The sequence below is a fragment of the Sarcophilus harrisii genome, chromosome 4 (genome assembly GCF_902635505.1).
Source record: "Sarcophilus harrisii chromosome 4, mSarHar1.11, whole genome shotgun sequence".
In the NCBI taxonomy this organism is placed as follows: domain Eukaryota; kingdom Metazoa; phylum Chordata; class Mammalia; order Dasyuromorphia; family Dasyuridae; genus Sarcophilus; species Sarcophilus harrisii.
In genome coordinates, this window is record NC_045429.1 from 161,526,915 (window position 1) to 161,554,630 (window position 27,716).

The 27,716-nt window shown below is 33.6% G+C and overlaps 1 protein-coding gene across 1 annotated transcript in view; it reads left to right on the plus strand.

The window, feature by feature from the left end:
• Nucleotides 1-27,716, plus strand: part of SGK1 (serum/glucocorticoid regulated kinase 1) — a 156,176-nt gene that overhangs the window by 48,004 nt on the left and 80,456 nt on the right. Inside the window, exon 2 of the mRNA XM_031964235.1 lies at nt 4,687-4,893. Within this exon, the coding sequence (XP_031820095.1) occupies nt 4,687-4,893 (207 nt within the window). The remainder of the gene's footprint in view (nt 1-4,686; nt 4,894-27,716) is intronic.

Consider the following 27,716-nt stretch of genomic DNA (forward strand, 5'->3'; position numbering starts at 1 on the left):
TTGACATTGATTCACTATCTAACAGGATTGATGAACAGCACATTATAAAGCACATCATTAATCAGAAATAGGGGAGGATGTTGAGTCAAAGTTATTGCCTCATTGAGTAAAAAGGATAAAATTAATGTTAATGTGAGGATTTGGGTCAAAAGAGAGAGTATTTCAAGATGACCAAGCTCAAATAAAAGGAATGGGTAATATGACCATTGCAAAGTTAATTACTACTTAACATGAGTCTTCTTTGGAGAACAAAGTTATTTTGAAATTGTGAAAATTCTCCTTGAAACAATTTTGTTAGATAGGAAGGGAGAAGCCATTGTTGTCTTCATTTTGCAGAAGACATAAAGTGGATTAACTCATCCTATTCAAGGTTAAATAGGGAGCTAGTGATGGATCTAGGTAGGAACACTTTTCTCTTTGTAAGTTAAACAGTTCTGCACTACTTGGAATATATGAAGACTACCTCTATTTCTCAGCACACAAACTTACTTGTAAAATTATTGGCAAAATGTGTGATGTTTCCACAAATTTAACTGGAAAATAATAAACTGTGATACATAAGAAGTATGAGCATAGCACCTACATAAGTATTTCATAAGGAGCCTACAAGTGATTTTTTTTCTCCCTTGACATTTCCCATTGGTGTAGGAATGATGAAGATGTTACTCGAATTTCAAGTCCAAGTTTGAAAGGCTGTTAGTTGTAAAATGTCAGGGAGGAAAAATCAGCTTTTTTGTTCCTAGTTTGAGAATATATTCCCTCAGAGTTATTATTCACTCTGTGTAATGCCATCTTGGTCAGAAAGAATGAAGAGCCCAAATGCAAGTATTTATTTAGAGTCTTCACTTACTCTAAGACAATATTTTATATATGAAGAGACAATAATTCAATAATTATAATGCTGGACTCAGAGAAGAATAGCCCCAACTCTGTTTGCTATTGGTGTTATACAGGTCAACATCACCAATTTGGGTCTTAGTCTGAAAAATGAGAGATTGAATTAAGTGATCACTGAGTATTCAATAAGAAAATTCTGTGAAAATACCTATTGCTTATATGATAGAAATCTTTATCTTAAGAAGACCTATTCTGTAATTCGTTGACTCCACCTGAGTCAGTTTTCCATTCCTTCCCCAATCCCTACCCCTGTAAAGAAATTGCATTAGATTATTTAGTATTTTTTAATGACATAAAAATCTAATGAGAGCCTGATTTTCTATGTGATTTTTGCTCTTACTACATCTAGTCTTGACCAGATACTAAGTAGAGAGAATGATATAAAAAGTAGAGTGGTGAAAGAAATCATGGAATTTTTGTGTCCCTTGGCAGGAAGTTAAGGTAGGGGGATATAACTTTTTCCCCCAATTTTTACCTAAATCATTTTGCCTGTTCATACCAATCATAACTCCTAAGAAAGGTCAAATTCAGCAATCTGATCATTTTATCATAAGATAAAGTTGCAAAATAAAGCAGCAAATTTAGTCAGTATAAAAATAATAATAATAAGTTTTACTTGTCAACATAGCAAAATTTGAAATCAGGTCAGACTACAAATTCACTTGAATACAAATCTATTTAAAATCTGTTCTTAACAAGCTTAGAATCAAGCCTTCTTGGCAAAATATATGTATTGAAAGTCAGCCAGAGTAAAAAGATTAATTTCATAATATAAGGCTAGAAACTAAATAGAAACAATTACCAAACTTAAAGCCAAAACCCCACTGAATAAGAATAATGAAAAACAGATTTTCTGCCTGTAATGTAATTTAAGAATTTTTTTTTTCAAGTTTGATCAAAAACATTTGCTGCTAACATCAGGAAAACTGATTGCCCACAATTCCAGCTTTTTGAGCACTTAATTCAGAATGCCACTGACAAAGCACAGAAATACTAAGTATGCATAGATTTGCCTATGAGCAAATATCAATATTTAAGGCAAATACTTTAGAGTAACAGTGATTTCATGACTTAGCTAACAAGTCCTAGAGAGTTTTCTAAAAGTAAAGTGACTTGCCCAGGATCATACAGCTTGGGTCAGATGAGGCTATTAAAAGAAAATAGATTTAAAGAGGGAAGGAAACTTGGAGGGGTCATTTAGTTCAGTTTTGGCTCCTAGCCAAGTACATGCTGATGAATGTTTAACAACTGGCAAGGATGAGGGATGCTATGAAAGGAATGTATGCAGGACACCCTCTTAAGCTTAATATGCATTATTAACATTTTGTTCATCACTTTCCTAAGTTTATACAACCCACAAAACAATAAATCAAGTCCCGATTTGTAGGATTTGCCCATTTTTAAGGTGTAAATGTTCATACTGAAAATTTAATGATTGCCTCCCAGCAATCAGTTCAAGCTGGTTCAAGTTCAAGTTCAAATTCAAACACATCCTTCTATCTACCTGTCCAAGCTAACTCTAACAGAAAAAATTAGGATGCTTTCAATTTCTCTCTGAAAAAAAGAGATTATAATAAGAAGCAAAAGTCATGAAGAGCCATGACACCCAATAAAGAAATATGAACTTCTTACTTTCTTCAAAAATCTTGAAAAAAATTGTTGATTATCATTTATATAACTACTTCCAAGTCTAATTCTTATAACAAGGAATAAAATTAGATAAGAGGGGAAAAAAAACAGTTCAGCAAAATAAAAGGTAAACCAAATCTGATAGGATCAGCAGTGTTTCATACTAGTAGCCATCCGTCCCCCATTACCCCCTTATATTATTTTATTGAAATGAATTTATCTTATTTCTTATGTATATATGAATGGTAAACTCATCATTTTTTACTTATACTGAAAGTGCTGAATGGGGATAATAAAAGACATTTCTTTTCATAGTGAATTTGGCAAATGGAAAAATTTAGTGAAAGCTAGGGATACAAAAACTGAAAAAGGTTGGGGAAGCCCTTTATCATGCCATGTGATCTCTTATATAAATGGGTAAATGATTGCAGGTAAGTCAGTTTCCTTATCTTACCACTTTCCTCTTTGGGTTATTTTAAAGAATGTGCCACAAACATTTAAATTTGTAAAGAGAAACTGTATGTCTCAGTAAATAAATCATAGAACATAGCCATGAAAACATGGGTTTGAATTGTGCCTCAAATGCTAGCAGAGTAACCCTTTCAAATCACTAAATCTCTCTGATTCTCAGTTTGTCAATCTATAAAATAAGATAATACTACTTGTATCATAAGATTTGTGGGATAAATCAGATGCAGAGCTTCTTAAATATATTCCCCTCTAAATAGGGTCATCTTTTTTTTTTTTTTTTTTTTTTTTTTTTGCCCAGAAAATTTTTATGTGACCCCAGGCATATTAGTATATAAAATAGATATACAAATTAAACATTTGCTGATTATAAATTATCATTTCAAGACCCCCCCACATTCAGTTATGAAACTCTATATGAGATTATGAACTAGAGTTTAAAAAGCTAGGAATAATGTATGTAAAATTATTTGTAAACCTTTTAACTTTATAGCAATGTAAGCTATTAAAGCACTATATAAAAGTGACTTATGGTCTATGTTATGTGCCAGGCACTGGGCTAAATATTTTACAATTATTATTTCATTTGACTCTCATGACAACCTCTTTTTACAGATGAGGAACCTGCAAAAGAAGATAAGTGACTTGCCTGGAGTCATACAACTAGTTTGAAGCTGGATTTCTGACTCCAGTGTTCTGTCCACTTAGTGTAAATTATTTTTTGACTTTACAAAATTACTACAGGAAATGTCAAAATCTACTTTGACTATTAATTTTGAAACACTTCTTTTAAAAAATAATATTCTATTTTCCCCACTCTGATATAAAGATAATTTTAGCATTCATTTTTTTAAAAAATTTGGACTTCCAAATTTTTTTCCTTCCTCTGTTCCTTCCCCTATTTCCTCCTCTCTTCTCCCTAAGACAGTAAGGAAATTGATATCAGTTATATAGATGCAATCATGTAAAACATTTTTCCATATTGATCATGTTGTAAAAGAAGAAATTTACCAAAAGAAAAACAACCACAAAAACAAAAGTGAAAAATCACATTCTTTAATCTGTATTCAAAATCCATCAGTCCTAACATTTCTGAGGCTGCTTAGAAAGATCCTGCGAACAACTGTGTCTTTGTACTACTAATTGTCCTCAGACCTTACATTATCTCTAAATGTAGGAAAAGGAAATGGTGATGCACTAACATGAAGAAATGTATTTGAGAGCACTTCTTAGCCCAAAGATGTTTCTATAAAAGTAACATTTGTTCCATGAAAAATGTTCTTTCCAACATTTTACTGATAACACTGGCTTAAAAAGTGGGGTCAATGTTTTCCTATCATATCCTGCACACAGCTTAGCCTAATGGAGTGTTAGTTTGGAGTAAAAAACGGAGTTCAGATTATACCTTTAATTCTCACATGCTGGGCAGCACTAAGCAAGTCGCTTAACTTGCCTTCTGAAAACTAGTAGTAATTGAGAGACTAGTTCTTTATTTACAGATCCTGGAAAAAATCACAGATCCTTCATTTATTTTCCTGAAGCCAATCTGATTTTCTTAAGTCATTCTACAATAGTCTTAAAAAGCCTATAAACTGACTTTTCTTTTCATTTATATCATTCATTGATCCACTATCGTCTCAGGATTCTTCAAGGTAGGCCAAATATATTAACACTTTGTTGTATATTTTGTAGGTACGAAGATGGATTAAAAGCCCAATGGTCAGTGTGGAAAAGAGCGCCAACCTGAAGTACACAGGACCCTCGGTGATGCACAGACATCAGGGGGAAACTGAATTTGAGCCTTCACTGTGTCAGACATGCTTGGGTGATCATACTTTCCGAAGAGAGATTCTCTCTCAAGAGGAGTCTTGTTCCTGGGAAAGCCACCCAAGTAGTGAAGTAAGTTACCAATGTCTCCAAGATCATGTCTTTTGAAGGGCTCCTAGGGCATTATTTTATCTATTCGAAGTCATTTTCACAATAATGGTTTATTTCATATGTTTACACATTTGTAGTTCCTAGGGATGGAAGGGACAGGAGGAAAGAAGCCAGACTGTATTTGTTAGCCTTATGTTCTCTCTACTAGTTCACATTTTCACATTGATTTGATCCAAAATACAAGCACTCAACAAAATTTTCTCTATAAGGCCACCCTTTTTCCTTTGTCTTTCACTCATTTCCCTAGCATAATTTTATTTTGAAAACAATTTTTGTCATTCTAGTAATATTAGTCAGTCAAGTGCACATGCACCATTTAAAATCCTTGTAGCTTAGAATTTGAGAGAGTTGGACAAACTTTATCTGCCCAAACTGACACATTTATGGTCTCTAGAGGAGAATGGATTTACTTCATTACAATTGTGTATGATTTCTAAGAAAGTTGTTTTTCAAGATAATGGATACAGGAAACACAGATAGTTATATTAAAAACAGATTCCAAGATCTCACAAGAATTTTTTTTCTTTGAGCTCAATTTAACCCATATTTTTTCCTGAAGTACCTAGGAGAAATATGACTTTCCTAAATTTTCTAAAAATTATTTAAAACTGTTATAGTAAATGATATTTATGTATGATAATAATTTATTTTTAAAACAAATAAAATATTAAGATAAAAGGTATGGTAAAGTTTACTTAATTTCAAATGTTCTTCAGAAAAATTCCAAGTTGATACCCCACAGGGACACAAATTTTGATGCTTGCTAATATGACAATATGTTTTTTTTTTCGAAAAGAAAAAATAAAAATAAAAAACCTAATTGTAATTGTAACTAAGGGAAGGGAGAAGAGGAAGATGAGGAAAAATTTATTTATGTTGTCCATAACCATTGATGTCTTTTATTAATATATATGTCAGCAGTATCATTAATTCATTAACGTTTTCTAGAATCACTGAATTACAGAACTAAAAGGATTATCAGAGGTCATGTAGTCAAATCTCCAGACATATCATGAATCCCATTTTACATCACTGATAAATGGCCTTCCTGCTTTTACTTTAAAACTTTTAATTATCTGGGACTCACTATCCCATAAGATAATATATTTTTATTTTTGGTAGGGGACAGAGGGATAAGGTAGTTTCAATTGTTAGAAAATTATTCCTAGATTGAGCCAAAATTTGAGTCTTTAACTTTTATTCATTGGTACTAATTCTACTGGGTAGAAATATTGGGATATGGAGTATGAAAATATAAGCAAAACAAGTTTGGTTCCTCTGCTACATTTATTTGAAAATAAGCACTATGACTGATGCTGAGTGAAGTAAGCAAAACCAAGAGAACATTGTATATAGTAACAGCAAGACTGTGCGATGATCACCTATGATGGACTTCTCAGCAATACATTGAACCAAGACAAAAGATAGACTTATGGAGACTTATTGTGGTTTGAAGCATGCTATTTTTTATAATGCTTTTTATTATCAAAACATATGCATGGATAATTTGACGACATTGACCCTTTCCTAGCCTTATGTTTCAAATTTTCTCTTCCTTCCCCCCATCCCCTCCCCTAGATGCAAGCAATTCAATATATGTTAAACATGTTAAAATATATGTTAAATCCAATATGTATAAACATATTTATACAATTCTCTTGCTGCACAAGAGAAATCAGATCAAAAAAAAAGTAAATGAGTTGAAAATAAAATACAAGTGAACAACATCAAAAAGAGTGAAAATGTTATGCTGTGATCCACATTCAGTTTCCCCTCTTTCTGGATGCAGATGGCTCTCTCCATCACAAGATCATTGGAACTGGCATCAATCATCTCATTGTTGGAAAGAGTCACTTTCATCAGAATTGATTGTCATATAATATTAATGTTGCCATGTATAAGGATCTCCTGGTTCTGCTCATTTCACTTAGAATCAAATCATGTAAGTCTCTCCAGGTCTCTCTGAAATCATCCTCCTTTTCTTACTTTTCTTACAGAACAACGGTATCCCATAACATATAACTTATTCAGCCATTCACTAACTGATGGGCATCCATTCAGTTTCCAGTTTCTTGCTACTACAAAAAGGGCTGCCACAAACATTTTTGCACATGTGGGTCCCTTTTTCTCTTTTAAGATCTCTTTGGGATATAGGCCCAATAGAAACCAAACACTGCTGAGTCAAAGAGTATGCACAGTTTGATAACTTTTTGAGCATAGTTCCAAATTATGAAGCATACTATTTTAACCTTTTTTTTTAGTTGTTTGCTTTCTCTTTCTCATGGTTTTTCTCTTTTGTTTTGATTTGTTTTTCTCAACATGACTAATATGGAAATATTTTTTCAATGATTGTGTGTATAAACAATATCATATTGCTTGCTGTTTTGAGGAGGGGGGAAAGAGAAAAATTTGGAACTTAAAATCTTACAAAGATTAATGCTGAAACTATCTTTACATATAAGTAGAAAAATAAAATACTATTGAGAGAATAATAGAAAAAAAAAGAAAGCAATAAGCATCATGTTCTCCACTAATTCTTTTCTCCTTCAGCTTGAACATTTCCAATCCCTTTAATTAATTGTTCTTTGGCATATTCTTAGGTTTTCACAACACCTGGTAACCCTCTTCCAAAAGTATTCAGGCTTGTCAATATTCTTCCTATAATGAGAAACCAATATTTCAAATGTAGTCTAACTAGGAGAGAATACAGTGGCACCCCCTTTCCTTGCAGTTACTATCAAATGATCAATGCTATCTATGATCACATGGACTTTTTGAGCCACTGCTATATATTGCTGAACCATAGTGAGTTTATTGTCTGCTAACCTATTATACTTAACTGCTCAAAATCTATTTTCCCCAATTTTCTTAGCATTTTTATTTAAAGTTTTGAGTTCCAAATTTTATCCCTCCTTTCTTTCCTTTCCCCCTCCTTGAGATAGTAGTTATACATGTGCAATTATGTAAAACATTTCCATATTAGTCATTTTGTATAAGAAGACTTGAATAAAAAAAAAGAAAATGAAAAATAACATCCTTTCAGTATATACTCAAACAATATCAATTCTTGCTCTAGAGGAAGATAGTATGCTTCATTATAAATCCTCTGGAATTGTCTTGGCTGTTCGTAGCAATACAATGATCTAAGTCATTCATAGTTCTTCATTAAATAATATTGCTGTATCTGTGTACAACATTCTCCTGATTCTGCTCACTTAACTTTATATCAGTTCATGTAAATCTTTCCACATTTTTCTAAAATCATCCTGCTTGTCATCTTTTATTCCTTTATAATCATATTCCACAGTTTGTTTACCCATTCCCCAATTGATGAGCATCCCTTTGATTTCCAATTCTTAGCTACCACAAAAAGAGCTGCTATGAATTTTTTTGTACAAATAGCTCCTTCCTCCTCCCTTTTTTATGCTTTTGTGATAAGACCTAGCAGTGGTATTGCTAGATCAATTATTTCCACATCCTCTCTAACATTTTCCCTTTTCATCATATTAGCCAATCTGATAGATATGAGGTAGCACCTCAGAGTTGTTTTAATTGGTATTTCTTTAAGCAATAGTGATTTAGAGCATTCATTTTTTCCCCATCCAATCTTTCTTATTTTGTATTTTGTAATAGTTCCCCCCCAAAAAATCCAAGTATATGACTTTATATTTCTTTTCATTAAATTTCATCTTATTAGCTTTATCTCGCTCTTCCTTCCAAACTGTTCATTTATTTTTTGGATCAGTTTTCTCTCTTAGCTTCATGTCCTCCAAAAATCTGATAAGCAATACATTCTATGCCTTCATCTAAATCGTTGATAATTATGTTCAACCAAAATAAAGTAGAAAATTAAACTTTGGAGCTCTTCCTTAGACTAGTTAATGATTCTACAAGCATTTATTGGGGAAACAACTATGTGTTAAAACACTGTGTTGGGTATTTGGAACATAAAGACAAAAAAGAGATGGTCTCTGCCCTAACAAAGTTTATATTCTAATAAGTGCCACAAAAAAGTAATTAGAAAACACAAGCAAAGTCAATACAAAGATAAGCTTGTATAGGCAGGGTCACTAGAGTTGACTCTTAAAGAAATCTACACATTCTGAAAGGTAGGAATGGGGTTGGAGAACAACCTGTACAAAGGTATGGAGCAGAGAAGTGAACTATTGTGTAAAAGGAAGAACAAGGAGGCTGTTTTTGTGTATTCTAGAATATAGAATGCATGAAGAATAGTAATGTACATAATTCTACAGAGTTGTTAAGGCATTTTTCAGTCATGTCTCTTTGTGAATCTATTTGGAGTTTATTGGCAAAGATACTGGAGTGGTTTGCCATTTCCTTCCCCATTTCAGTTTCTAGATGAAGAAACTAAGACAAATGAGGTTAATTAAGTGCCTTGCCCAGTGTACCACCTCTAGGAAGCATCCAAAGGCATATTACAGCTCAGGAAGATAAGTCTTCCTGACTGCAGGCCCCAGCACACCAACACCTAGTTGCCCCATAGCACAACATAAACAATGTTAAATTTCTAAATAAATATGCCGTCCATAAGGATCTATTTCTATTTGAGTTTCACACCCCTGTCCATCCAATGCTTCTTACTTCCTCAAAGAGTATGTAGTGTATTAGTCAGGTAAGATGTCAGTATTTTTTATATATATTTTAACATATAAACATATATTTTAACATATTTAACATGTATTGGATTACCTGCCATCTAAGGGAAAGAAAAATTTGGAACAGAAAGCTTTGCAAGGATCAGTGTTGAAAAAGTACCCATGAGTATGTTTTGTAAATAAAAAGCTTTAATTAAAAAAAATAAAGTCCCTAATCCACATTAAAAAAGATGTCAATATTTTCAATACACATTCATCCTATGTTTTTAAAATGAGAATAATATTTGCCAGCCTCTAGTTCTAAGGAAGTTGTCTCATTCAGCACATTTACTTAGAGATACAACTTTGCCAATTGTAGTTTTAGATTTTTAAATATATGTGTATATATATATATATATATATACACACATACATATATATTTCATATATACTAGATAACTTGAACTTATTGAAGAGACTTTGAAAGTCTGGGAAAGGCCTCCTGTAAAAGAAGAGTCAAATTTAAATTTAAATGATTGTGGTGTACATGGAGAGAAGTGGACAAATGAAAGATATATTATGGGAGTGGAAATGGAAATACTTGGCAACTGATTGTATGAATGATGAGGGAGAAATAAAGAGCCAAAAATAATTCCTAGATAATAAACTGGGTGACTAGAAGAATGATGGCACCCATGACAGGAACAGAAAAGTTAAGAAGATCAGTGGGCTTAGGGGGTGAAATGGTATTTTTGGAAATGGTGTTTGCAATTCCTGAGACATCTGGACAAAAATGTCCATTAGGCAACTACAGATGTGTAAATGGATCTCAGATGACAGAAGAAGGCTAGATATGTAGATTTAGGAGTCATCTGCAAGAAGAAGACAGTTAAATTCATGAATTTTGATGAAATTTCAGAGTGTTGAGAGAAAATAAGAGAGCTCAGGGAATACTACAACATACCCAGAGGTATGCTGGAGCCAGCTTGTTAGCATCTCTCAAGCTGATTGTTAAAATTTCTATTGAGCACTTATACCTCAGAAAATAGCAGATGCTACAAATCAGGGCTTGATTTATTGTTTTGTTGATTATCTAGATTTATGAAAATGATTGAGAAAATGTTAATAATGTATATAAAAGTGTATCACATATATATGCAGATGTAGATATACATAGCCAGAAGAGAGGAGTGGAAAAAGATATTTTTTGCCCCTGTTCATCATAAACTCCAAATGGATTTATAAGATGATTCCCCTCTTTTATAATCATGTTCAGTTACCTTCCCTTGCTCCTATCTATTCTAGACATATATTTTTTAAATTGTGAAGTTTGCTGATATGCAATCACATCAGTCTCCTTTCTAAAAAGAATTAATCCCAGACTACTTTGGTAAGCATACAGTTCATGGGCCTTCATCTGGGACTTTTGAAAGTCCTCCTTCTCCCTATGAAGTATGCACATGCTCAGTAGCATATTAAGAGGACAAAGATAGCCTCCCCAAAGATGAATTGACTGGTTTAGATCAAGTCTTGGCACTTCCTAAAGCAGAGACTCTTAATCTGAGGTGTATGAATTTTAAAAGATAGAGAAATAGATAGATAGATGGATGGGTACACATAAATAACTATATTTGAATATAAATGGTTTCTTTTATATTATTATAAATTTTATTTTATATATTTTAAAACATTTACTTAATGCATCTAAAAAATTTTCTGAGAAGTGGTCTATAAATTTCACCAAATGCAAAGCAATCCATTTCATTAAAAAAGGGTTAAGAACTGTTTTAGATTTAACACATAAGATATTAATAAGTATTGAAACTATACCTTAGCCTTTCACTGGTTAAAAATAATTAATTAAATAGGTTGGCAATATGGTTACAGTAAGTTATAGGTTAATTGAGACCTGTTAAATTCCTTCGTTTTTTAAGTTTGAATAAATAAATATGTTAATTTTAGGAAAAAAAATTTTTAAAGGACTCCCATTTTAAAGAATGAGTTTCAGTGACTAGTTTTGCCTCCAAGATGACTTGATTGGCCAGCACCCTTGGAAAGACAAACTCATCAAAATAAGCGCTTCTCTCTGCTGGCCTATAATATAAAACTTGAAGACTATTCTCATTTTTTCTCCCTTTTCCTTATTTGGAGGACTGACCAGAGGTTAGGAGAGAGGACCTTAAACTGGACAGTCAGTGCATGATAAATCTATTACATTTTTTAAATGTTTGCTATTTTCTTGAGGCAAAATCACATAAAAGTGTGGTGTGCTCACCTAGAGTTTGAGCATCTCTAAGAAGAGTGAGTTTTATTAGGTCAATAAATAGCAGAAATAAGTGAGATCCCCAATTAGTGTGAATAACAAATCCTGTGTAGTGGTTGTATTATTTCAATTTGCCTATTTGAAGTTATAATTACATGTTAATTCATTCCAACCCACTGTAACTATGTAATGAATTTTAATGTTTCTACCTGTTTGTAAACATAAAATAATAGCAAAGATAGTTAAAATGTTTTTTTCCTGATTCAAGTTTATTACAAAGTAATTGTCATAGAAAGCAAAATCTTTTTAAATTAAAAAAATTCCTCATAATCATACCTAAAGATGTCTATATTGCTGAAAATGTCTTTATTGTCATTTAAAACATTTTAGCAACAATGAAATTTCTTCTTTTTCTTTAAATCTTCACATGTGCTGACAAGTACAGAGAGCTTTATCCACACCTCTTTGAATTTGCATGCTTACATCCTCACACAATAAACCAAGTATATTTGATGGTATTTGTGGTTGTATTTAAAATCAGTAATGCTTTAAATGTTTTATAGTTATCCTGTAAATATTTTTCAATAGTTGAGCTAAAATGCATAATTTGAAAATGAGTTTTCAAAAATAGATTTAGTCACCCATGTTTTCTTATTTGACAAAGAACTGCAAGTAATCGATGAGCCTCTCAGAGTTGAAAGATTTCAAAACTAACAAAAATTGATTTTAAAATTTCCTTCTGCATTACCTCCCAATAAAAGTTAGACATTATTAAAGACTTTAATTCCCACTGAGCTTTTTTTTTTAATTTCTTAAAAATGTAAGTTCTAGAAGGTGTCATTTTCAAGAAGTATATTTTATTGACATTAAAAATTTGTTGATCAATTTTAACCATCTTCTTTGATTATTTTTCTTGGAAAATCAGGATTATTTGACTATCATGTCCTCATCTGCTCTGGCCACCTCTCTGGTAATTTTAATATTGTGTAATTGAAATTCAATTTTAAAGTTATCAAACCAACCAGTGCTTACAGTAAAAGTTTCTTCCCTATCTACTTCATTTTCCTTTTCTTTCAATGCCTTAAATAAACTATAACCTTTTGTTTAAAAAGCTACTCTGGTTAAAAAAAAAAAAAGAAGAAGAAGAAATACATTTTTTTATTAGTCTTCAATCAATACCACAATACTATAATTGGGTTTGCCATTTAACGCTTATGGTAGTTTGCGATCACAAAAATCTGAGGCAACTTTGCCTTTTCCTTTCATTTTGTATGCACGTTTTATAATATTCCATGCCACAGATTCAGGCATTTCTCATAGAATAAATAAATGCATCATATTTTAGAGTTAGTATAATCATATTCACGCCATTAATCTGCATAAAATTTTTTTGCAGTGTAATAGTAAAACTCTTCTTTTTTTCACTGGCACTATTTCCACCTTCATTTTCTTTCTTTTGTTCATTTTCTTAAGGGTTCTTGAAAATATTTTTAAACAATTTTAGTGCTATGATACACATCAGCATACCATGTCCACAGGCCATTTTAGGCAAGTGATGACAGATGACATAGTGAAGTATTAAAATCCTCTCCTTGTTCATATACTTTATATTAGTTCAATTTTTACTCCCATTAAATGCAACCTAGTGTTATTTCATAATTAGCATGAAATTGAATTTCACATTTTTTTTGAATGCACATTAATCTCAACCTAGCTGTATCCTGGAAAAGCATATAAAACCTACACATGCATGAACAAAGTAACCTTAGAGGTATTTCTTTGTACATGTACTAATAAAAAAGGTCACCTCCAGAAGATGTGCTTCCAAAAGTCCCAAATAAAAGCTTACTAATGTATAAGTTCATCAAGTTGACTTGACAGACCTCTTAAACTTTTACCACTAGCAACCCCTTTTCACCTGAGAAATTTTTACATGATCCATGATTATATAGGTATAAAAAATAGGTACAAAACCTAAAGAATTTATTTTAAAACAATTATTTGGTACAATTTTGCCATTTATTAAAAACAAAAGAAAATTTGCATACTCAATGAGTTGGGTATGCTTGTTTATTTTTACATAAAGAATTAAATCTTGGCTGAATATTTGCAAGATTTAGATCATTCAGAAACCTACAGTTGCCAAATATATTGTGACCCCCCCCCCCACTGTTAGTGACTTCATGTGGGTTCATAACCCATATCTGATGACCTCCCCTCACTTCCTTTATGTATTTCTTTTTTTCTTCATTACAGATAATTGCAGATTTGTTCCTAGAATTTCTTTGAAAGCTTCCCATCTCCCTCAACTTTCTTTAGGAAGATATCAAACTGATTCCCTGTCTCATCTAATGTCTTTTTAACACTATGTTCAGTGATCCCTTCTTTGATAATGATACGTTAATCACTGCCTTCCAAGCTCTTCATCTTCACTAAATAGAAATTTCTCTGTTGGTCAGAATCAGGTCTTCTTATCACTGCCTCTACCTTCTAAAATGTGAATTACTAGTGAGACAAATGGGTCAAATGATCTGCTTTAAGGAGAGACAAACAACAGATGTCAGGATGATTAAAGTTTTCCAACTATGACAATACTCTTCTCTGACAGCTTTTTCAACTGAATTAAGAATGCATCATCTATTTTCTCCACCTGCTCTGGTGGCCTTTATGATTCACACTATATTATTGCCTATGTCACTCTTGATCCTAGGACAAATATTCTCCACCAGGCTTTCCTGCCTCACATTCATAAATATGGTACATCATAAAAGCCACTTCTCTGCCTATTTAAATTATTTAATATGTTTTGTTTGGAAAGACTGAATACTTAATATATTTGGCCTCCAGAATGAAAATAAGATATAATGTACTCAGATATTTACTCTGGTGCATTTAGTGTATGTGTATACTCAAAGATTCGACAATCAAAATCACAAATTGTATACCTGACTTTCCAAATTGGTCTGCTTCTGGGCAGATCAATAACTGCTCTTTGTCTCAATTTTTCTATCTCCCAAAATGGAGATAATTAATGCTAGTCACCCAGCTTTCTGACAAGAAATGATGTATAGTTTCCCAATGTGTCATGATACAATTTTTAGCAAATCCAAAACTCCTTGATCATTCTGGGCTAGGAATAAGAAGCCTTGAATACTAATCCCAGCTTTGTCCACAACTGGCTTTGTGATTTAGGCCAAGTTGTTTTACTTGGCTTCAATTTTCTCATCTGTTAAAAAAAATTAGTTTAAATTAGATAATCTTGATAGTGTCTTTCAGTTCTAACATCATTATCTAAATTCTGTGGTTTAAAACATGAGCATAAGTCCTTCATTTAACCTGCCAATATGAAATATAAATGATGAAATGGATAAATGAATGAATAAAAGGGATTTATTAAACATCTACCATGTGTCAAGTACTGTGCTAAGTTGAGAAAATACAAATACAAAAGCAAAAAAAAGATTCCTTCCTTAAAAAAACTTACATTTCTAATAAGGGAATTCAACAGACATAGGGGAGTGGTGGCCACATTGAGTAACTTTGGTCCAGAAAATTACAAGGATAATAAGAGGATGCAGAGACAAATACACACACACACACACACACACACATACACACACACACCCTAATCAGGAACAATAGCAAAATTGATGATAATTTATGGTTCCAGAATTGGGGGATTGAGAAGGGAAGAAAAGAAGAGAAAGGATGGTTAGGAGTGATTAGAGAGAAAGAAGTGAAGTGAAGCATGTATGGAATTTTCATGAAATACCAGAAGAAATTACCAATCAGAAGATGAAGGTCCCAGGGTAAAATCTCCTCTAAGTATGATCTAATATATGGACTTATGAGTGGTTGAAGAGTTAGTTTTAGGAATAATGGGTGGAGAAAAGGAAAAGATGAGAATATTTTATTTAAAAACAAGATAGTTTCAAACCAGGAATCAAAAAAAGAAAAGAAAAAACCACCACTTTCATACATACATTTTCTCAAAGTAATAGCTAATATGCATGGATGCATACTTCCAGTGATGAGCACCAAAAGTAAAATAACACCATGTGAGAACATTGGTAGTAACTAAATGCTGCTATTAACAAATGTAATTTTCTTTCTAAGAGTGAGGAAAGAAAGATGACAATGATGAAAGCAAGCAGTTTATTATTGAATAGCATATACCAAAGTAACCAATTATCCAGTTTCAGACACTTATTAGCTGTAAAACTCTGGGTAGACCACTTAAGTACTATCTGCTTCAGTTTCCATTTTTGCAAAATAAGAATAATAATAGCACCTACTTCAAGGTAATTGAGAGGATCAAATGAGAATATTTATAAAGTGTTTTGCTAACTTTTATATAAATGCAAGTTGCTATTGTTGTTGTTGTTAACCCTACAAACATCTCCAGGGACTTCGGAGGTTCAAAGGCAATGTGGTTCCTTCACTAATAGAAGATGATAAATGTTCATGATTACCACCATTTCCAATATATGTAAAGCACTTAGCACGTGCCTTGCACAGAGTAGATGCTTAATAAATGCTATTTCCTTTCCCCTAACCTCATTTCTATCACTTTCCAATCATTTTAGTCATAGATTATAGCATTTTAAATTTTAGAGCTGGGTGGGATCTCATAGATTAGTTAGTTCCATCTCCTTTTTTTTTTTTAAACTAATGAGGAAACTGAGGTTATAACTTCCCAAAGTCCCACAGTTATTCAACAGCCAAGCCACTGACTCCCAATGGTGCGATATGGATTTAGAGTCAGGAGACCTGGTCTCTCTACTTATTATCCATGTCCTTCAACTCCACATACAATATTCCTTTCATTGCACCGAGTCAATTATGCATAAGATGGGAAAAGCAGGATGACTGGGTGTAAGATACAAAGCATCTGTGACCCTTTGGAAAGAGCTTCCTGACATCCAGTTATAAGTCAGAAGCTCCAATTTGGCCACGTTGGTCTAAACCCAGACATCCTCATCAAGACTGTTCCCTAGCTCAGGCCACTTCATCATCAAACAGACAGGCAAATGGAGAGAAACATGTGGATTTGGCACCACTCTTGAATGCAACTGCCCCAAGGAGGCAATTACCATGAAAAAAAGATAAATGCTTTAAAATGAACAATTCTTTCATTTGCCTTCATTAGCAAAAAATTAAAATTAAAATTAAAAAAAAATTAAAAGGAAGCATTAAAGACTAAGAGTGCTGTAAACCATCCTGCCTATAAATCACCCATGAATTCCAAAGCCAGGGGAGGAAAAAGTCTCACAACTGATTCTCATTAGGTTTGCACTTTCATATGGGATAGATTTGGCTGAGGGAGGGTTTCTTCAGACATTTTCTGTCTGTCTTTCTATTGAAGACAGCTTGGAAGGTGCTGAGTCAGCAGCCAGAGGCTGGAGCCAGAGGCAATGCATGCTATTTTGAAGACCTACTTAAGTAATAGAGTCCCTTGGATGGAGCCACCCTACATGGAGAAGTTACTAACATGATTTCTGCACACAGATGAATTAACACTGACTTTGATGTGACTGCATAGAAGGTCATTGTCTCCTACCCCAGTACAAAATTAAAAAGTGCTTTTAATATAGCAAGTCCTCCGAGATGAGGATTAACCCACACCCCTTTTAGTGTGTCCTTAGAAGAGCAGTCTCTTTTATTCTATCTAAACTCAGATTGATAGCTTTTATATTTTTCCTCTTCAAAAATAGTTTTGTTTTTGGGTTTTTTTTTTTTTTTTTTTTTTTTTTTTTGGCCACCTGGGAAACTTTGGTAGTAAAATGGTCAGCTGGAGAAAATCTTTTCCATCCTGGCTCCTTCCAACACTGTCTTGAGTTTTTTTCTGATCTTTTCTAGGAAGATACTATAAAAATATACTTTAATCAGCCAGATGACTACAGCGATTTCTGGCTTCTTTCAATTAACATCATAAATATGTGTTTTATGAAGGCTTATGGGGCTAGGTTGGAAAATAAAAGTATACAGTCTCAAATTTCTCTGTTGTCCCACTTACTTGCTTTTCTACAATGATATATTATGGTATCTGGAGTGTCTGGGTCTTTACTCATGTTAATTTCACCCTCTTCCAAATTTTTTCATTAATCAATCCAAGTGAGAGCTCTTGCAAAATAATTCAGAGGATTAATGCACTAACAGGCATATTCATGGTAGAAGGAGTTGAAGGGTGTCAGTGAGTCCAGTGAGTTTTTGTTTTTAATTTTTACAAGGCTCTATTTTTCTTTTCTCTCTAACTAGATGTATCATAATGAAATGAAAAGAACACTGAACATAGGGCCAAAATATTAAGATTCTAGTTCTACACTCATCAGTTGTATGACTTTGGATAATTCATTTTACTCATTGAGCTCTATGTATAAGTCTATAATATGAGAGAGGTAAATCCCTGGCTATTTCAATAAGTTGCTATGAGACAAAAAAATGATTTGTCCATGGTCACATAGCTAATGGATTTCCAAAGCAAAATCTGAATCCAGGTCCCCTCTACTCTAAATTAGGCCCTCTATCCAGTACTCTGCTGCCTTTCTCAAATAAGATAAGATATCGAATGATGATTTGAAAAAGTAAATATATTATGTTTATATATATATGTGTGTGTCATATAATGTATGACATTATATATCAATATATGTTTTAGAAATATTGGGTATACTTTTTAATAATTATCTAATTATCCTCTAGTTGTATTATCAGTCACTGTATATGTGGTAGTGATAGCAGTGTTTGGCAATGAAGACCCTATGGAATAAGAGTACCATATACCATATAAGTGTTTCCAATATTAAAAAAATACCATTTGGAAAATGATTTATTTTAACAAGTGATAAGGATGATTATATAAACAGTCACTTTTCCTTGATGTATCAAATGTCAATGCAGACTATAAATAAGAATATAAATGTATATAATTACATAGATATCATGTCTATTAAGATCTGTATTATCTCTTAATGATTTATTAAATATACTTATTTACTCTAGTTCCTAAATAAACAGTATAGTATGGTAGCATAATACAGTGAAAAGAAAACTGGGTTTATAATTAAGAAGTCCTAACTTTGGATTCCACCTCTAACATTTACTGTATCTTGAACAATTTATTACAAATTTATAAACTGGGATCCCTGACTCAAGGAGCGTATATCAAGTCAGCTAAATTATCTAAGCCTTGGTTTCTTTATCTATATAATGAAGGGGTTGAGATAAATGATCTTTGAGATCCCTCCTCACTCTACATCTGGGGGCCTAAAACAAATGTCATGACTTTGGTTGCATGGTTCATCAGAAAGGCAATATCTATGCCACTTTAATGTTACCTGACTAAGCACCTCCTTATCAATTCTCCTCACCAACAAATGTTACTTCAGGGTTTTTATATGCTAGGTATACGCCCACTACATGAGTAATTTTTGTGTAAGAAGGTAAGAACCTCTGATGTTGCCAAAAACTTCTTTATGTGGCGTGCATGCCAAGGAGATTCCTTTTGTTTTCCCTGAGTTTGTCTATTATCCTAAATTGTTATATGCTGCTCTTGTGGTTTCCAGAATCCAGACACCAGTACCTGGAATTGCTATCTCTTCTTGTGAGCAGATGATGATGATACAAGGAGACTGAGAGGCACTTGCTGTTCTCTGACTTCCCTACTGAGAGACTGTTGCTTTGTCTTTCCTCTTCCCTCTGCCTACAATTTATTTTCCCATCCACAAGCAACACTTATGTCAGTAAAGGCTGCTTTGCAACTCCTTCAGATGTTCACAGCTGTGGAGGCTCTTGGAGAATTGACCTGCCCCTTACAGTGCACTTAGACATGGCCCTTAACAATTCCCTGTTTTTTGTTTTAAACATGATTCCCCCTGCCTCCACAGCATGGTCAGTAAGTTTCTACATGCGAGGGAGTGCAAACAGCACTATAGCAGGTGTTGAATCTTGTGAAATGTCAAGGAGGCAAACTTTCACATACCACAATTTATTCATCCATTCTCCAATTGATGGGCATCTACTCAGTTTCCAGTTTCTGGCCACTACAAAAAGGGCTGCCACAAACATTCTTTCATATACAGGTCCCTTTCCCTTCTTTAAGATTTCTTTGGGATATAAGCCCAGTAGTAACACTGCTGGATCAAAGGGTATGCACAGTTTGATAACTTTCTGAGCGTAGTTCCAAATTGCTCTCCAGAATGGCTGGATGTATTCACAATTCCACCAACAATGTATTAGTGTCCCTGTTTTGAGGCAAACTTTCAAATGGAGAAGAGGACTATAGGCATTTAAGTCTCTCATCAGTCTCCTGGCTCAGCCCTTTGATGTATTGGCCCATTTAATTACGCCAACTACCAGGTCTCTTCTTCCTTTCCTTCCCTGTGGTTATTGATGGAACTCTGGGAGCATCCTATTCATGAAAAACTCTCAAACGCTGCTGGTTCTTCTTGCCCCACATTGGGCACCACTACATTACAAGTCAAACAAGTGTAGTAGAAAAAAGACTAGACTTGGAGTCAAGTAAAGATATGAGCTCTTATCTTGCCTTTAACATTTATTTACCATGTGCTCTGGATCTCAATTTCATCTGCAAGATGGAGTTAATAATGCCAGCTGTACTTTCCCCTCAAGTTTGTGATGAAGAACAAGTGAGATAATAAATAGAAGATATCTTAAAACTTTAAAGAGTTATATAAATGTCAGCTAACATATTAGTGTTTCTTATTCTCAGGGACTCATGGCCAGCAAACATACCCCTTTAGATTCCTTTTCTCATGATTACAGCTATAATCAATAAAGTCAAAAGATCCTTGTAGGTATTCCCAAGAGAAATTTTCTTCCTTTAAAATGAAAGGGAAATCAACTGTTATTAATAACTTTGGTTTATTTAGTTTGATTATAAAATTAGACTCCCTCCTTTAGAAAGAGCTAGCCCTAAAAGCTAAGCCAAACTAAAATAGTCTCTTAAGTCTAGATTACCTATAGATTGAGTCAATAGATAGAGAATACTTTATCATTTAGTATCATATGATTTAGGAGAATAAATTAACCATCATATTATGAAGTTTTTCTTTTTCTTCATTTGTTCATTTCTTTGTTTATTTTTTTGGCGAGGCAATTAGGGATAAGTGACTTGCCCAGGGTCACAGAGCTAGTAAGTGTTAAGTGTCTGAGGTCAAATTTGAACTCAGATCCTCCTGACTTCAAAGCCAATACGCTATTCACTGTACCATCTAGCTGCCTCTATAAGGGTTTTCAAAAGGTTAAATCCCACTTGGAGAAGAAAGGGATTGGTTGACCAAAGGCTAAGCAGAAAGCAAGGTTAACAGAAGCCAAATTCCCCTTTCTGGAAGCTGAAAAAAGGTTAACGAGAGTTTGTTAGACCCCCCCCCCATTTTTTCTTTAGTTAGAGTCTAAGTTGGGCTCTGAACTTTGCTAAAGAAGATGAGGGGTGACTGCTAACCATTGACTAGAAATTCCTCTTTCCCAACATGCTTTCTGGTTACAAAAGGTACCACCTGAAGAAAAAAAAAAGTTTGAGAGAAGCTAATTTTTGCTTCTCCAATTGAATTATGTTCAAAATAAATTTCTATAATTTTTCTAACTCTTCTTTTTTGTTGTAAAAATAATCTCTGTCAATCATTCCTTGTCTCTGACTTCTGAGGTGACCTGATTTAATATGCAACTGCTAATTTTGCAAATTTAATCATAGATGGCTTAATAACTTTGTCCTTGGTTTCTTTTTTATTTCAGATAATCAATTTTAATAAAACCTTAAAGGTCTTAGCCAGACTAGAACCACTATAAGCACATATACATGAGCCAAAATAATTTATATGTGATCATTCACTTGACCAAACGATTCCTTTAAAGTAGCAAATTCTGCTAGAGCATTTAAAACTATTGTTCAGTCCACAAAAAGTCATTTTGTATACAGTATTTCAAGAACATACCCAATAAGGAAAGGAGGCTATGTTATATTAAGCAAGTTCAAGATAGCTAGATTTCAGGGAATCTGCAAATATGGTTGGGAAAAAAAAGGCATCTTATTTTCCCTATCCTCTAAAGGATATTTAGCAGTTCCCTCAATTATAAATGTAGGCAATGAACCATTCCTAATAAGCAGTTCTTATGACTTTGTCATCAATAGAAATTATATGCATTTTCATATTTCATTACAGCTATTAGAGATAACTCAAAATATCACTTATACTCATCACTATTTTTAATTACATTTAAATTACTCTAGTCATAAGATAGATTACATCACAAATTTGTTTTTCTAATATTTTGATACCTGTAGTTCAATGTAATTGATTTCCTTTTCCCTTTATATTTTACTTAATGTACTGGAAAACTTTAATCTGAATAATCCCAACAGCAAAGAGGTCCATAGTTTAAAAAAAAAAAAAAAATTAGAGACCACTGATGGAAAGCAATCAAACTGAACTTGGTTCCATTTTATTATACCTCATTCATTGAGTTAATTCATTATCTTTCCCCCCAAGCTGTCCACTCTTCCTAACTTCCCTAGAACTTGTTGAAAGCACCACAATCTCCTCAGTCTCTCTGACTAAAAACAAAGGTGTCATCTTGTGATTCTGACTCTTTCCCTCCATCTCCAATATTGCCAAGCCTGTTGATTTACCTACCCATATCACTTTTTAATGCTCCCTTTTATTCTCTACCACCCTGAACCAGGCCTTTATCACCTTACTTCTTAGTCTCCTGACTTCAAGTCTTTCCCTGCTCTAGTCTGTTTTCTGACTCAAAGTGATCTTACACAGATTTCTGGCCAAGTCAATAAACTATAATGGCTTCCTTTTACCTCCAGAATAAAATTTTTAAAAAATCTTCTGTTTAGCCCCTTTCTACCTTTCCACTATTTTCATACTTCACTCCTTTCCTTGGCTGTCTCTTATGCCTGAAATATTCTCTGTGCTCATCACTACTCTTAATCTCTCCAGTTTCCTTCAAGCCTCAACTAAAACACCACCTACTACAGGAATCCTTTCCTAGTCCCTCTGAATTCTAGTGCCTTCCCTTTGAGATACTGTCATTAGAGTGTGAGTTCCTTGTTAGCAGGAGCTATTTTTGTCTTTCTTACTATCCCCACAGCTTAACACAGTGCCTGGCACATAGATGCTTAATTCATACTAATTGACTTAAGTTACTCTGTGAATTAAAACTGAGGCATGGTCTACTCACTATGTAGTAAGGAAACTGCTACCCAGATAAAGTTTTTATGGTTAAAACCATAGGCTGGAGAAACAGAAGTATTGGACTAAAAGGAACCAGAAACATTTATTTAATTGATCACATTGTCCCCTCCCATGGGAAAGTCATTTTCCTTCTCTGAAATGTCATTTCTTCATTTAAAATTAACAGATTTTACTAAAACAGGGAGTTCTTGACCTTTTTGTATCATAGATCTCTTCGGCATCCTGGTGAAACATATGACCTCTTCTCAGAATATTATATTAAAATTATTTTATGATGCTAAATTTCTTTTAGGAGTTAATAAAAAATAAACATATATATACATATATATATTTCCCATCCAAGTAAAAGACAACCTTGAATTTTATTCAGTGACCCACAAGAGTCTATGGATTCCCACTTAGAACCTTTTGGACTAGATGCTTTTTAAAGATTCCATTCAACTCTAACATTTTATGTTCTGGGATTTTTTTTTCAGTTGTGACAAATCCTGGGTCTTTTTTATCTTTATGAACCAATAAATGAACTAAATTGTTTCTATTTTTTATCGAAGCAGGCTCAACCTGCCGTGACTATTTTTATTACAAATCTGATCATTTCCAGAATAAGCACTCTATTCCCTAAGTGCAGCTTGGCTCTATCCAATGGAACGAGGCACATTAGACTTCTCTTCTTGACCCTGAGCATGAAACCATTGGTATAGCACCATATTAAAATTTCCTTTGAGACCAAGGAAATTATACCCACATATTTGCTCCTCTAATTAATTTTAGCACATCTCCTGAAACTTCTATCAACTTTAATAGCCAGGACTCTCCTCTGTGAATCCACAATAGCTACTTGCAATTCAGTCTTCTCCATTGTCCTTAATTGGCATTTCCCAGAATTAGCCTTCTAAATTGAATTAAAAATTTGCATTTTAGTTAGATTTCTATTCAAGTAAAGAGGAAAAAACTGAATGCTTCTGACTAAGTTATTTGAAGGACAGAAAAGTCCCTTCCTCCTCAAATAATATTAGAATGTGGATTGTGAATTCCAGTATCTTAGAAAGAAAAAATGTTCCAGTTGGTGATGACACAAAGAAAAATGAAATTGATAACATCCACCATGTTCTTTAGCATCTTGGGAAGAGAATTATAAAAATCAACAACCTAGGAAGATTTCTAAGGCAGCCTGACAGACATATCAGAATACACCTAGTAAAAGGGGCCCAACAACACAACTTAATCTCAAGGTGATGAGAAGCCTACTAGACCCTAGGTCCAAATCTTCCACTTCCTTTCAACTTATTTACACCTGAAATTTTGGACCCTGTAAAAATGCAAATATTCCCTCAGCTACGAAGTAGCCCTTCATAGTGAAAAGAATACCTGGTGTAGCTAGATGGTACAGTGGATAGAGTATTGGCCCTAGAATCAGGGGACCTGAGTTCAAATCCAGTCTCAGACATTTACTAGTTGTATGACCCTCAGCTAGTCATTTAACTCCAATTGCCCCCTCCCTCCCCCCAAAAAAAAAGGTAGGGGAGAGAGAGAAAAAAAAAAGAAAGAGAGGAGGCAGAGAGAGAGAGAGGGAGAAAGGAGAGAGAGAACTCAATATAGGAGTCAGGAAGACTTCCTGAGCCATTCAGTATCTGTGAGATCCTATGTAAATTATTCAACCACTCTGACCTTCTGTTTCCTCATCTGTAAAATTAGGGACTAAGGTCCCATTCCAACTTTAAGTCAGTGATCCTATGATTTCTTTTTTGGTTACTAAAGAAACATGAGCTACTACTTTCCAACTTGTCCATATTCTTTCAATGCTATTCTGCAGAAGTATTTCCCTTAACAAAGAAACTAAAGGACACAACATCGAGAGAATACTGGTAAAGAATCATGATAAATCATCTTGGTGCATCACTTAATTCTCAGGGCTAACCTGAAACAAAATTGCAAAGAAAGGTTTTTTTTCTTACATATAAAATCAAATAAATTTGGTATTTAAAGCTCCTACATTTCTGGATCCTACCTGTTTCTAGCATTCTTAGATATTACTTCTTTTCATGTATTATATGGTCCAACCATATTGTCCTACCTCTGCATGTTAAAATCGATTACTTTCTTCATAACTCTGCTTAAATGTCACCTTCTGGAGGAAGCCCTTTCCAGTTTCCCCAACTGCCAAAACCTTCCCTGCTAAGGTTTTTGTTGTTCAATCTTATTCGGTCATGTCCAACTCTTCATTAACCCATTTGAGGCTTTCTTGGCAGAAATACTGGAGTGTTTTGCCATTTTCTTCTCAAGTTTTATGGATGAGGAAATAGAGGGAAACAAGATTAACTAACTTGCCCAGGATTATACACTTAATAAGTGTCTGAAGGTGGATTTGAACTCATGTCATGACTCAGGACCTGATGTTCCATCTACTTAGCCCCCTAGCTGCCCCTTCCATCTACTCTGTATGTATCTTGTATGAATTAGTGTACATGTTGTCTCTCACTAAATCTATTTGTCAGAGGAGAAGGCAGCTAGGAGAAGAAGCAAACTCCACCCTCATCTTACCTCCCTTCCCTTTCTTCCCAGAGTAGTTTACTACATCTCATTCCTAATTTTTCCCCAAAAAAATAGGCAACCAATAAATAAATAAATAAATAAAAGTTAATTTTTAAAAAGTTACAGAATCTTAGTTTATGACATTTCAGAGACTAAGTCCAATGTTCATTTGATTAAGAATTTTCTCTGAAATGACCAGCATGTATGCAGTCATCTTGATTGGGGTGAAACTGTATTCCCTTTAATCTGTAAAATAATCACTCTGAAATTGTGTCCCTTTTGATTTGGGGTCTTCCAGACTCTAGAGAGTCTAGGAGAAGGCATATTTTCCATACTGGGCCTTTTCTAAGGCAAATCACTTCCCCATTACAGGAAATTTCAAATTCTGGGAAAAAGCCTTCAAAGTGATTTTCATTCAAGTGGGAGATCTTGGTCCAATATTGAGTGGCTTGAAACTCCAAGATAAGTATCTAGGCCTGGGGGCATTGGCTCTCTTTTCAATTGGGAGCTTTAACCACAGACTTCTATAAAGGACAATTCTAAACTCCATTATCTTTGCAGAAGTCCGAAGTAGAATTATGCTTTTAGCAAGGGATCTCTCCCTTTGGCACAGCTGCCTAAAAGGACACCTGCCTGCTCTGAAGACATTCTCTTTTCAGTGCCAATAAACTTCCCTTTTGCCATCTAAACTTTTTGGGTTCATGAATTCTTTCACATTGTGCCTGTACCTCCAACCAAAGAAGAGGATTCCTACAACTCTCTGCACTGCCACTTGAACAGCATCAATCTAATCTTTCGTTGAGGTCTAAAGGGGAAATGAATCTTCTACCTGCAAAAGTAGTCCATTCTATTTCTAGATATCACTAATTTTTTGGAAACTTTTCTTAATATTCCTTACATCTTCTATAAGTTTAATGGCCCTGATTCCTTCCATCAATCCTCATAGCATATGACCTTCACCATTTTGGTCACCTGTCTCTACCACTTGTCAGCTTATAAATGTTCTTACTAAAACGTTCCAATTTGAATATAATGTTCTACATCAGGGATTCTTAACCTTTTAACAGATTGTAGATCCCTTTAGCAATCTGGTCAAAAACCTATGGTCTCCTTCTCAAAATAATATTTTAAAATACTTGAAGGAAATGCTAAATTTCAGCCAGAAATTAGAAAAAATTCAAATGCATTCCCCCCCTCCCTAATCCAAGTTTACAGAATACTTGAAATCTATCATCATCCAAGAATTCCTTGATTAAGAACTGATTTTCTAGATGCACTAAGATAAGTGTTGCACTCTATTATTCTTTTCTTAATAAGATTAAATTAGGATGGAGGTTAATTGGTCTAACCATTCTGGCAAACAATTTAAACTAACATCCTTAGGAAATAACAGGTAGAAATAAAAGTTCCATATATACTAACATTTACAATGATGCTATTTATATTTAAAGAACTAAATACAAAATAGATTCTTATTAATTAAGGAATAGCTAAGCAAACTGCTATATAATGAAATACTATACATTTATTATTACATAATAAATCATTAATATGAGGAATTCAGAGAAATGAGAAAACCTATATATATGAACTGATGAAGAATAAAGTAAGCAGAACCAAAAATAATATATACATTGGCTAGATCACTGTAGATAAAAATAGCAACCAAGTAAAACTAAATATATATTTAATCCTAGGAAAGAGATAAGGAAATACATTCACTTGCTTCTATCACTGGACAGTCAGGGAACCATAAGTGTAGAATGTTGTATATGCTATAAGACACAGTCAATATTTTGATTGATTTTGCTTAACTACTTTTTTTTTTTGTTACAAAAGAAAGTTCACTGGGTGAGGCAGAGAAAAAGGATAAATAAAGGCACCAATAATTAAAAAAAAAAAAATAACAGCATTTTCAGCTATAACATATTGTTAGGCCATATCAAATTTACAGTTCATAAATATTCCATATCCTTTTCATATGAATTGCTCTCCAGTACTGTCTTCACTTATTATATTTGTACATTTGATTTTTAACCTGTTTTTAACTTTACATTTACAGATTTCTCACATTTCATTTTATTTGTGTCTCCTATTGAGATCATTTTAGATCTGTTATGCAACAGGTTAGCAACTCTCTCAGCTTTGTGTTATCTGCAAATTAGGTAAACA